This window comes from Ranitomeya variabilis, chromosome 2 (genome assembly GCF_051348905.1).
Source record: "Ranitomeya variabilis isolate aRanVar5 chromosome 2, aRanVar5.hap1, whole genome shotgun sequence".
Classification (NCBI taxonomy): Eukaryota; Metazoa; Chordata; class Amphibia; order Anura; family Dendrobatidae; genus Ranitomeya; species Ranitomeya variabilis.
Window position 1 is genome coordinate 680,030,641 of NC_135233.1, and position 13,341 is coordinate 680,043,981.

The 13,341-nt window shown below is 42.0% G+C and overlaps 1 protein-coding gene across 2 annotated transcripts in view; it reads left to right on the top strand.

Annotated features, from left to right (window-relative positions):
* The first annotated feature begins 9,175 nt into the window (after positions 1-9,175).
* The window catches only part of SLC2A12 (solute carrier family 2 member 12), a 149,530-nt gene continuing 145,364 nt past the window's right edge, over positions 9,176-13,341 (top strand). The window contains exon 1 of one of the 2 annotated variants that reach the window (XM_077289329.1): positions 9,176-9,511. In XM_077289329.1, coding sequence (XP_077145444.1) covers positions 9,424-9,511 — 88 coding nt within the window. In that variant the 5' untranslated portion in view covers positions 9,176-9,423. The remainder of the gene's footprint in view (positions 9,512-13,341) is intronic. The other variant, XM_077289328.1, reaches the window with a different exon arrangement.

Consider the following 13,341-nt stretch of genomic DNA (forward strand, 5'->3'; position numbering starts at 1 on the left):
TTCCAACCTTCAAAGGATACTGCTAACAATGACCCAAACGTACATTGAGGACACAACATTTATAACAGGTTAGCATGCTGTAGTCCTTTCATTATGTTACAAGCAATCGTGATTGCAATGAAAAAATGTAAGAAGACACAAGAAAATAAATACAAATCCTTCAACCTAATGTCAACACACTTTATTGATAAGGGACGGTTTTCCATATATTTTACTTATTGTCCTCTATTTCGTAGTCTTATATTTTTTGTAGGTATTACTTGTCGATCAGGACATTATTGACAATATAAAACACTTTTTCTTATTTTGCTTAGGCACAACTGGAGACATTGTATGTAATCATATAGTACTTTATTTGTCAGACAAGGACCTTTGGGATTACCATTCGGGTTCAATCTTTTTCTTACCTGCACAGAACTCACAGACAGTCTGCAATCCATGCAATTTTAGAACTTACCTTTCAACTCCCCAAATATTAGATACGTTATTCCGGCGAACTCGGACCAGGCAAGCCAGACTATGAGTCTTTAATTTCCCAATTTAGACTTGACTAGCGGCACATCACGCAGCCGCTATGGGGCCCCTGTGAGGCAGGGAGGCCCGCCTGCCGCCAGCGCCGACTCCCCCGCCGCCGCATTGAACTTTACCGGCATCTGCCGGTACAGTTCAAAGCAATGATGGAGGAGAGACCGTAAGCTGACACTTCCTCTCCCATCATTCACCACTCTGCCTCTGACACTGCGGGTGCATGATAACGTCAATGCGCACTCACTGTGTGCCAGGCAGTGCAGCCGCTGAGACCAGGAGCAGGGAGCAGCGCGGGCACGAGGAAAGGTGAGGAGTGTGTTTTTTTGTTTGTTTGTTTTTTTACTATAACAGCGAGTACTGAACTGTGGGGCCATTCTCGGGGGGAGATGCGGGCTGTGCAATATGCTATGTGGGCTGTCTTATATACTACATGGCTGTGCTATATGCTACGTGGGCTGTGTTATATACTACATGGGCTGTGTTATATGCTACGTGGCTGTACTATATACTACATGGGCTGTGTTATATGCTACATGGGCTGTGTTATATAATATGTGGCTGTGCTATATACTATGTGGGTTATGTTGTATACTAGGTGGCTGTGTTATATACCACGTGGCTGTGCTATATACTACATATCTGTGCTATATGCTACATGGGCTGTGTTATATACTATGTTTGCTGTGCTTTATGCTACGTGGCTGTGCTATATACTACGTGGGCTGTGTTATATGCTACGTGGACTGTTATATACTATGTGGCTGTGCTATATATTACATGGGCTGTGTTATATACCACGTGGCTGTGTTATATACTACGTGGCTGTGCTATATACTACATATCTGTGCTATATGCTACATGGGCTGTGTTATATACTATGTTTGCTGTGCTATATGCTATGTGGCTGTGCTATATACTATGTGGCCTGTGTTATATGCTATGTGGACTGTTATATACTATGTGGCTGTGCTATATATTATGTGGGCTGTGTTATATACCATGTGGCTGTGCTATATACTACGCAGCTGTGCTATATACTACGTGGGCTGTTATATGCCTTGTGGGCTGAGCTATATACTATGTGGCTGTGCTATATACTACGTTGGCTGTTCTATATACTATGTGGGCTATGTTATATACTACGTGGGCTGTGTTATATGCTACATGGGCTGTGCTATATGCTATGTGGCTGTGCTATATACTATGTGGCTGTGCTATATACTATGTGGGCTGTGTTACATACTACGTGGCTGTGTTATATACTACATGGGCTGTGTTATATACTACGTGGCTGTGCTATATACTATGTGGGCTGTGTTATATACTATGTGGGCTGTGTTATGTGCTACGTGAGATGTGCTATATGCTATGTGACTGTGCTATATACTACATGGGCTGTGTTACATACTATGTGGCTGTTTTATATACTGCACAGGCTGTGTTATATACTACGTGGCTGTGCTATATACTACATGGGCTGTGTTATATGCTACGTGGCTGTGCTATATACTATGTGGCTGTGCTATATATTATGTGGGCTGTGTTATATGCTACGTGGGCTATGCTATATACTATGTGGCTGTGCTATATACTACATGGCTGTGTTCTATACTACATGGGCTGTGTTATATACTATGTGGCTGTGCTATGTACTACATGGGCGGTGTTCTATACTACGTGGGCTGTGTTATATGCTATGTGGCTCTGCTATATACTACATGGCTGTGTTATGTACTACGTGGGCCATGTTATATAGCACGTGGCTGTGCCATATACTACATGGCTGTACAATATGCTACGTGGTTGTGTTATATGCTACCCATTTCGCACTTTTACAAATGTTCTACGTTAATACTTTCTAATATTTACTTTAAAAAGTTTTCCTTTAAAAAATTGTCATAGTCAATGTATGCAGTTTTTTCTTTGCAGCAAGTTCAGCTAACAATAAAATGCCTACAGGTAATGGAGGAAAAGGGAGTAGGTCACAAAAATTGGCATATAAGGGGTTGACTTATATAAAGCCCCTCTGCTGTATGGTATTGTAGAATTTACAATAGCTATCACTCATGTAAGAAGTGAAATCTGGCATTGTACTATACCTATATTTCTCAGCTGTATCTGTGCATCATGAATTGTGGTATGTGTTAAAAGGGGGGCCCACTGAGACTCTTTCGCCTGGGACCCCCAAAAACCTGGAGCTGGCCCTGCCGTTTCGTTACAAACAACAAAACCAATGTAAGAGTCATGCCCTCAGCCCTGGATCCAGTCTCTCATGGACAGGGAGACCAGCGCTCATCACGTGGTGCTATGCACCTCACCCGCTCTGCCCCTGCTGCGGGCCCGGTCCTTGCTGTGCAAGGAGACTGGTGCCATTCACGCAGCTCCACTGGTACTGCTCACCCTGTCCATGGCTCCAAATGATCGGCGGCTCCTTTCTCTGCTAGAAACCTGCATTCCCTTAGCAGGTCTCCTGGAAATGCTCTTAGGAGGCGTGCCCCACTTCCTGCACATACTTAAAGGAACAGGACACCTGTTCTCTAATAGGGCTGTCTGTGCTGTGATGTTCTGTGCATAAAAGGCATCCTCCCCTTAAGGGAGGTGCCTGGGCAACGTGTTCATTCTGTAGGATCGTTGCCTCTTACTCAGGCCACACTCTGCTGTGCTCTGCAATTTGAAGACTGTTGCTTTGCATTATACTAATACCTCTGTCTCCTCAAAATCCTCTGCTGGCAGTTCCCTATCTTGGATCCTTCTGGACACTCCAGTTTCCACTCCAGGCTGACCAAGCCTCTCCTCATGGAACCATCCAGATATCACTGCTGGATGGATCAGCCTTTCCAGGATTACACAGAGCTTCCGGGATTCACCGACAGAGCCAGAATTTCACAGTCCCTTCTATGTGGTCTGTACGGGTCGCCCCTCTGGTACACGATTCGCGGAATTTAGGCCTCCTGGTGTTGCGACAGGTAAATCCCTGTATAGCGGTATACCTTGCCTGTGCTCCACTGCGTGGTACAGTGTCGTGATCCAGAGGGTTCTTCCCTCAGGCATATTTTCCCTTTTGTTAAGCTTTCTTTAATACATATCTTTGGTTTTTGAAGCTCATTCTCCTGTCTCTTAAGTATCGGATATACAGCTACCACTGCACCATCAGTGGCCTACTGCGTCCACTATACACCGTCACGCCCTGTGGGTGTAACAGTAAGCCAGAGAAAGGAGAACTTGTTCTTTACAGTAAGTTATTTTCACAAAGCTGATGCTGAGCTATGTATGAATCATTTAGGCATTATCTTATTGCTTAAAGCAAGAAAGGGTACAAGGAAAATAAAAATAATTAATACATTGATAATCAAAATGATTATAACAGTTTTCATGTTGTACTGGAGACACGATGTTAGGCCAAGGGCACACTTGCGAGTGCAATGCGAGAAACTTGCATGAGTCTCTCTTATCAATACCCGGCACTGCCGTCGGCAATCAGGACGGGAGTGTGCCCCCTGTGTACTACTGTGTACCACTATCACATCATGTGTCCAGTTCAACATGACAAATTTGGTGAAAGATCCTCTTTCATCTTGAGCTGTAAGCAAAATATACAACAATTCTGGTAAACCACAAATATTAAAGTTGTGGTCTACCATCCCTTCTGGCTCTTGATACATAAGAGAAGAAGATATTGGATTGGGACTTGGGCTGTATTGTATTCTGTATTTTATGATGTTCAAGAGCAAATCTGGTCTGCAAGGTGAGTATATTTGGTCCCTGACATCTAAATGTGAAAGTAATGATGGAGGAGTGAGCATCAGCTGACGCCCCTTCTCTCAAAATTTCCCCTCTGTGTCAGATGTCTCAGCGCAGTGGGCACGATAATGTCATTACAACGCGAGATGCGCAAAAGATCTGAAAACATGAAGAGACTGCAGCAGTGGAGGAAGGGGCAGAGGTGAGTATTTTTTTTTATGTGGTGCCTATTATACTGTATGGAACACTATGTGGAGCCATTATACTTTATGGAGCACTATGTAGAGCCATTTTACTGTATAGAGCACTATGTGGGCCCAGTGTACTCTGTGGAGCACTACGTGGGCCCATTATACTGAATGGAGCACTATGTGGGGACATTATATTGTATGGAGCACTATATGTGGCCCTTTGTATCGTATGGAGCACTATGTGAGGCCATTATGCTGAATGTAGAACTACTTGGGGCCATTATACAGTATGGAGCACTATGAGAGGCCTTTATACTGTATGGAGCCCTATTTGTAGCCCTTTATATTGTATGAAGCATTTTGTGAGACCATTATAATGTATAGACCCCTATGTGAAGCCATTATACTGTATGGAGCACTATATGGGGCTATTATACTGTATGGAGCCCTATGTGAGGCAATTATACTGTATAGAGCACCATGTGAGGTTATTATACTGTATAGAGCCCTATGTGAGGCCAATATACTGTACAGACCACTATATGGGGCAATTATACTGTATGGAGCACTATGTGAGGCCTTAAACTGTATAGAGCATTATGTTGGCTATTATACGGTATGGAGCACTATGTGGGGCCTATTATACTGTATGGGGCACTTTTTGTGTCTATTTTACAGTATAGATAATCATGTTGGGCCATTATACTGTATGGAGCACCTCTTGTGGCCATTATACTATTTGGAGCAGTATGTGAGGCCATTATACACTGTGTGCAGAATTATTAGGCAAGTTGTATTTTGATCACATGATACTTTTTATATATGTTGTCCTACTCCAAGCTGTTCAGGCTTGAGAGCCAACTACCGATTAAGTAAATCAGGTGATTTGCATCTCTGTAATGAGGAGGGGTGTTGTCTAATGACATCAAAACCCTATATAAGGTGTGCTTAATTATTAGGCAACTTCGTTTCCTTTGGCAAAATGGGTCAGAAGAGAGATTTGACGGGCTCTGAAAAGTCCAAAATTGTGAGATGTCTTGCAAAGGGAAGCAGTAGTCTTGAAATTGCTAAACTTTTGAAGCGTGATCACCGAACAATCAAGCATTTCATGGCAAATAGCCAACAGGGTCGCAAGAAGCGTGTTGGGCAAAAAAGGCGCAAAATAACTGCCCATGAATTGAGGAAAATCAAGCGTGAATCTGCCAAGATGCCATTTGCCACCAGTTTTGCTATATTTCAGAGCTGCAAAATTACTGGAGTAACAAAAAGCACAACGTGGGCAATACTCACGGACATGGCCAAGGTAAGGAAGGCTGAAAAACGACCACCTTTGAACAAGAAACATAAGATAAAATGTCAAGACTGGGCCAAGAAATATCTTAACACTGACTTTTCAAAGATTTTATAGACTGATGAAACGAGAGTGACTCTTGATGGGCCAGATGGATGGGCCAGAGGCTGGATCAGTAAAGGGCAGAGAGCTGCACTCCGACTCAGACGCCAGCAAGGTGGAGGTGGGGTACTGGTATGGGCTGGTATCATCACAGATGAACTTGTGGGACCTTTTCGGGTTGAGGATGGAGTGAAGCTCAACTTCCAGACCTACTGCCAGTTTCTATAAGACAACTTCTTCAAGCAGTGGTACAGGAAGAAGTTGGTATCATTCAAGAAAAATATGATTTTCATGCAGGACAATGCTCCATCACATGCCTCCAACTACTCCACAGCGTGGCTGGCCAGTAAAGGTCTCAAAGAAGAAAAAATAATGACATGGCCCCCTTGTTCACCTGATCTGAACCCCATAGAGAACCTGTGGTCCCTCATAAAATGTGAGATCTACAGGGAGGGAAAACAGTACACCTCTTGGAACAGTGTCTGGGAGGCTGTGGTGGCTGCTGCACGCAATGTTGATCGTAAACATATCAAGCAACTGACAGAATCTATGGATGGAAGGCTGCTGAGTGTCATCATAAAGAAAGGTGGCTATATTGGTCACTAATTTTTGGGGAGGGTTGTTTTTGCATTTCAGAATTGTTTATTTCAAAATTTTGTGCAGCTATATTGGTTTACCTGGTGAAAATAAACAAGTGATATGGGAATATATTTGATTTTTATTAAGTTGCCTAATAATTCTGCACAGTAATAGTTACCTGCACAAACAGATATCCTCCTAAGATAGCCAAATCTAAAAAAAACACTCCAACTTTCAAAAATATTAAGCTTTGATATTTATGAGTCTTTTGGGTTGATTGAGAACATAGTTGTAGATCAATAATAAAAATAATCCACTAAAATACAACTTGCCTAATAATTCTGCACACAGTGTACTGTATGGAATGCAATGCAGTGTCCTGTTACACTATATGGAGGACTATGTGAAGCCCATTATAGTGTATGGAGCACTTTTTGTGGCCATTATACTGTATGGAGGGCTGTGTGGATATTACAGTTGGAGAACCATACTGTGATGGTGTCACCATTCTTTGTCAGGGGGTTTGATGGAGGTGGGGTACAGTAGAGTCATCACAACTTACGAGTAGAGGGTACCGTGGATGAGTTCACTGTGGAGGTATCTTACTGTGTTTGAGGGCACTTTTGTTTGCATCATACACTGCCCAAAAAAATAAAGGGGACACTAAAATCCAACATCCTAGATATCACTGAATTAAATATTCCAGTTGTAAACTTTATTCATTACATAGTGGAATGTGTTGAGAACAATAAAACCTATTATCAATGTAAATCACAACTAATATCCCACGGAGGTCTGGAGTTGGAATGATGTTCAAAATCAAAGTGGAAAATGAAGCTACAGGCTGATCCAACTTCAGTGGAAATGCCTCAAGACAAGGAAATGATGCTCAGTAGTGTGTGTGGCCTCCACGTGCCTGTATGACCTCCCTACAATGCCTGGGCATGCTCCTGATGAGGCGGCAGATGGTCTCCTGAGGGATGTCCTCCCAGACCTGGACTAAAGCATCCGCCAACCCCTGGACAGTCTGTGGTGCAAAGTGACGTTGGTGGATAGTGCGAGACATGATGTCCCAGATGTGTTCAATCGGATTCTGTTCTGGGGAACGGGCGTGCCAGTCCATATCTTCAATGCCTTCATCTTGCAGAAACTGCTGACAAACTCCAGCCACATGAGATCAAGCATTGTCCTGCATTAGGAGGAACCCAGGGCCAACCGCACCAACATATGGTCTCACAAGGGGTCTGAGGATCTCATCTCGGTACCTAATGGCAGTCAGGCTACCTCTGGCGAGCACATGGAGGGCTGTGTGGCCCTCCAAAGAAATGCCACCCCACACCATTACTGACCCACTGCCAAACCGGTCATGCTGAAGGATGTTGCAGGCAGCAGATCGCTCTCCATGGCATCTCCAGACTCTGTCACGTCTGTCACGTCTGTCACATGTGCTCAGTGTGAACCTGCTTTCATCTGTGAAGAGCACAGGGTGCCAGTGGCAAATTTACCAATCTTGGTCTTCTGTGGCAAATGCCAATCGTCCTGCATGGTGTTGGACTGTTAGCACAACCCCCATCTGTGGACGTCGGGCACTCTAACCACAGACACATGCACATTTGTGGCCTGCTGGTGGTGATTTTGCAGGGCTCTGGCAGTGATCCTCCTGTTCCTCCTTGCACAAAGGCTGAGGTAGCGGTCCTGCTGCTGGGTTGTTGCCCTCCTACGGCCCCCTCCACTACTCCAGGCGTACTGGCCTGTCTCCTGGTAGTGCCTCCAGTCTCTGGACACTACGCTGACAGACATAGCAAACCTACTTGCCACAGCTCACATTAATGTGCCATCCTGGATGAGCTGCACTACCTGAGCCACTTGTGTAGGTTGTAGAGTCCATCTCATGCTACCGCGAGTGTGAAGGCACATCCAACATTCAAAAGTGACCAGAAAGCATTGGAGTTAAGATGTGGTCTGTGGTCCCCACCTGCAGAACCACTCCCTTATTGAGTGTGTCTTGATAATTGCCAATAATTTCCATCTGTTGTCTATTCCATTTGCACAACAGCATGTAAAATTGATTGTCAAACAGTGTTGCTTCCTAAGTGGACAGTTTGATTTCACAGAAGTTTGATTTACTTATATTCTGTGGTTTAAGTGTTCCCGTTATTTTTTGAGCAGTCTACGTTATTGTCTGTATTATTCAAGGTTTTTCATGCTTTGTTATTACATATTTAAATTAGGCCACTGGGACAATATGTTTTTTACTGCTCTTGCATAACATATTATATTATTCCAATATTTTATTCTAAGATCTATTAATTAAAATATACTTTGTTAGTGGGACAACCCTTTAAGTTTGTTTCCATATGAAAAAGTTCATCGTTATATTTGATAAGGAAAAACTTCCTCAATTGTAGACATTTTTTTTAATAAATATCAAGGTTGGCCGGCGACTTTGTTCAAGCTTCTGTGTATTTGAGTTTGACATCCCTGTTCTAGATAGACTGAGGAGAGGACCCAGGAAAGGGACTTTTTCTTTAAGGAAAATCTGTAAAAGTCTAATAACAACCAGGGAAACTTTATTCATTACGCTGCAAATTCTTGAAGGAGTCAAGTAACAGGTTTTGACCTTAGGTGAGCTTTAAATCCTGTAATGAAGCACACACGGGACATTAATCATAAGAAGAATGCAAATGAAGGGAACAGAAATGCTCCATGTTTCAGGCTGTTGTTGTGTCAGGCACAGAACAATATGCGGCCGCACAAGGCCCCTCCCTGAGCCTGCCATAGGTTGCTAAGAATAGTTGCAGTCTGTGTCACTGAAGGGCAAAGTATTTTGAAATAGAAACAAAGTTGTTCGCACCAGCACTTTAAAACCTGCAGCCCGTATGAAGCCATGCTGGGCAAGGTAAACTCACTGTCTGCTGCAGCTGGGAAGAGAAGAGCATCTATTCCATAGAGATCCATGTCCCCTGGGAAACAATCCCATACACCAGGAAAATGCTTCCCGAGAGCACCACAGAGGACCTCATACTACAGCAGCAGAGTGCCGCAGCTGACAGGAACCAACCAGATCCTAGACAAACAGGTAACGACAATCTGCGTGACAATGGAAATACAAATTCTGCTCGTTCTGGAACTTTACTTTCTCTCATTTTTTATTAAGTGAAGTTCTCACCAGGCCTCTTGTTCTTCTACTTTTGCTAATGTGGTTTGTTTCAGCAGTGACCAAAGGTAAAGTAACTCTAAAACATACTGTAGCTTGACTTTTTTATTCACAAAATGCATAAAGTGATCTATATTATTTCAGACTGCTTCCGTCTTTGTTTATTTGTTTTGGTTTTGTGGTTTTTTTATCCATATATTGTAAAATCATTACTTGAACCTCCAAAAGCAAAAAAAGTGTCCGTAATAATAATCTTTATTTTTATATAGCGCTAAGGTATTCAACAGCGTTTTACAGTTTGCATACATTATCTGCACTGTCCCCGATGGGGCTCACAATCTAAATTCCCTATCAGTATGTCTTTGGAGTGTGGGAGGAAACACTGGGAGAACATACAAACTCTATGCAGATGTTGTCCTTCTTGGGATTTGAACCCAGGTCTCTAGCGCTGTAGGGCTAACCACTGAGCCACCATGCTGCCCATACCAGTTGTCATGTATTAGTTGGTGCTGTTTTGCTACATTTATAAAAAAAAATTTGTCTAACTTTATTCACAAGTTAAAAGTTCTGAAAGTGCAATATTCCTTTTCCCTAGCGTTATATTTAAGCCTCGTGTGTATAATTAATCTGTGCATGAGGCTTTTCAAGGACACAACGGGTCTGTGTTTCTCCATCATGAGGTTATTGGGTGCATAATATGACATTCAATGGAGATCACAGAGGTGCAGTATTTCATAACTCAATATTTTATTTTGCTTGCTTATATAGCACCATCATATTCCACAGCACTTTACAGATATCACAGATATCATCATCACTGTCCCCATCTAAATTCCCTATCAGTATGTCTTAGAAGTGTGGGAGGAAACCGGAGTGCTGGGAGGAAACTCATGCAAACCTGGGGAGAACATACAATCTCACAGTAGGGTACTTACAGAAGTCTATGGATGCTGTAATTTATCATATTAAAATTTCAGGATACAGGCATGTATATAAGCCTATAAGATAAGTGAAACAATTTTTGAGGCCATAATGCAGAGCAGATTCGGCTGTATCTACACCACTCTAGTTATTTTCTTTCCATTTCTGCATTTTTGGACCTACAATGCCGCTAATAGGAAATTAGAAGCATTGGTGATCACAGGGTTTCCTTCATATTATCGTATGACAGTTCTACATTATAAGGAGCCCATCAAATATCTCATCTAATGGTATAGTAGGGTCCTTTCTATGCACCTGTATGCAATCGTTCATCAGTGTTTTTACAAGAGTATTTTTGCCTAATATGTGGTACAATGATGCATGCCACAAGGTTCACAAGGGTACAGAGATGATCAAAACGTCTGCTGCTAATTGAATTTGAGTTGAATTTCATGAAATTCGCAGGTCCTGGTGAATTTGAACAATTTTCGATTTCATTTGGGCAAAAAGTAAAAAACAAAAATACCTGGTGCCATTTAACACGTTGCTGAATATTGAATTAGCCAGAGTGCGGGCTCACATAACAGTACGTATGGCCACACGAGCATCTTCATAATGCCGTGCAGTTATCACATCATATCGTTTAGCGCACCCAGTCAGGGCGGACTATGACATGCATTTTAAAATATGCAGTATATACAGTATATACAGCTCTGGCAAAAATTAAGAGACCACTGCAAAAGGTTCAGTTTGTCTAATTTTTTCTCTTTATAGGTATATTTTTGAGTAAAATGTAAATTGTTCTTTTATTCTATAAACTTCTGACAACATGTCTCCGAAGTTCCAAGCAATAAATTTTGTATTTTTTTTCTGAAAAGGAGAAGTGGTCAAAATTAAAAATTAAAAAACAGGGCTTTCAGACCTCAAATAATGCAAAGACAACAATCTCATAATCATTTAGAAACAACAATACTAATGTTTTAACTCAGAAAGAGTTCAGAAATCGATATTTTGTGGAATAACCATGATTTTTAAACACAGCTTTCATGTGTCTTGCTCAATGCAGGAGTCACTAAACCATCTCAGACAGATGTCTGTCCAGCCTCTGTTTGAAGACTGTCATTGAATGAGAACTCACCACCTCTCGTGGCAGCCTGTTCCACTCGTTGATCACCCTCACTGTCAACATTTTTTTTTCTATTATCTAATCTATATCTTCCCATTTTTTTTAGTCTTTCCTTGTGCAAATGAGAATAAGAATGATCCCTCTACACTGTGACAGCCCTTCAAATATTTGTAGACAGCTATTAAGTCTCTTCTCAGTTTTCTCTTTTGCAAACTAAACATTCCTAAATAGTGATGAGCGAGTGTACTCGTTGCTCGGGTTTTCCCGAGCACGCTCGGGTGATCTCCGAGTATTTGTTAGTGTTCGGAGATTAAGTTTTCATCGTGGCAGCTCAATGATTTACAGCTACTAGACAGCTTGATTACATGTGAGGATTCCCTAGCAATCAGCTAACCCCCACATGTACTCAGCCTGGCTAATAGCTGTAAATCATTCCGCTGAGGCGATTAAAACTTAATCTCCTGACACTAACAAATACTCGGAAATCACCCGAGCGTGCTCAGGAAAACCCGAGTAACAAGTACACTCGCTCATCACTATTCCTAATTCCTCTAAACGATCCTCATAGGACATTGTTTGCAGACCAGTCACCATTCTTGTCGCTATTCTCTGAACTTGCTCCAGTTTGTTAATGCCTTTTTTATAATGTGCTACCCAAAACTGAACACAGTATTCCAGGTCTGACCAAAGAGGAGTAGAGGGAGATAATTACTTCACGTGATCTAGACTTTATGCTTCTGATAATACAACCCAGAATTGTGTTTGCCTTTTTTCTGCTGCATCACACTGTTGACTCATGTGCAGTCTGTGATCTACTAGTATACCCAAGTCTTTTCCACATGTGCTGTTGCTTAGCTCTATTCCTCACATTCTGTATATGTTTTTAGCATTTTTTCATGCCCAGATGTAGGATTTTGCATTTTTACTTGTTAAAAACCATTCTGTTATTTGCTGCCCACAGTTCCAGTTTGCATAGATCCTTTTGAATCCTCTCTCTGTCTTCTCTAGTATTAGCTATCCCTCCTAGCTTGTGCAGTACTTTATGACCACTCTTTGGGTCAGATCACTAAGATTGTTATAAATTCACCTAACAGTTGCCTTGTCCATTCCATACTTGGTCATTTCAATAAGGATGGTATGATATCAAATCAAATATAGATGTCAAATGCTTTGCTGAAGTCAAGACACACTATAGCTACTGAATTTTCCTGATCCACCCAGTCAGTGATTCTGTCATAGAAGGAAATTAAGTTAGTTTGACATGACTTATTAGTTACAACCCCATGCTGGCTTTGGTTAATCACTTCATTCTCAACCAGGTACTTGCATGCATGTTGTTTAATAGTTTGTTCAAAGATCTTTCAGGTATAGAAGTCAGGCTCACAAGCCTATAGTTCCCTGGGTTCACCTTCTTTCCCTTTTTGAAGATAGAGACAACACATGCTCTTCTCCAGTCTTCTGGAACTTCTCCTGTTCTTCATGAATTTCAAATGAACACTGTTATACAAGCTTCATGATGAGTGCAAATTTGCCTCCAGTATTTGCTAATAATATGCTGCATTCATCTTTCTTTCAACTTTGACCAAGTTTCTTGCGCCTTTGTAGCTCACACATCCCCAAAACATCAGCGATCCACCTCCGTGCTTTACAGTAGGAATGGTGTTCCTTTCATCATAGGTCTTGTTGACTTCTCTCCAAATTTAAC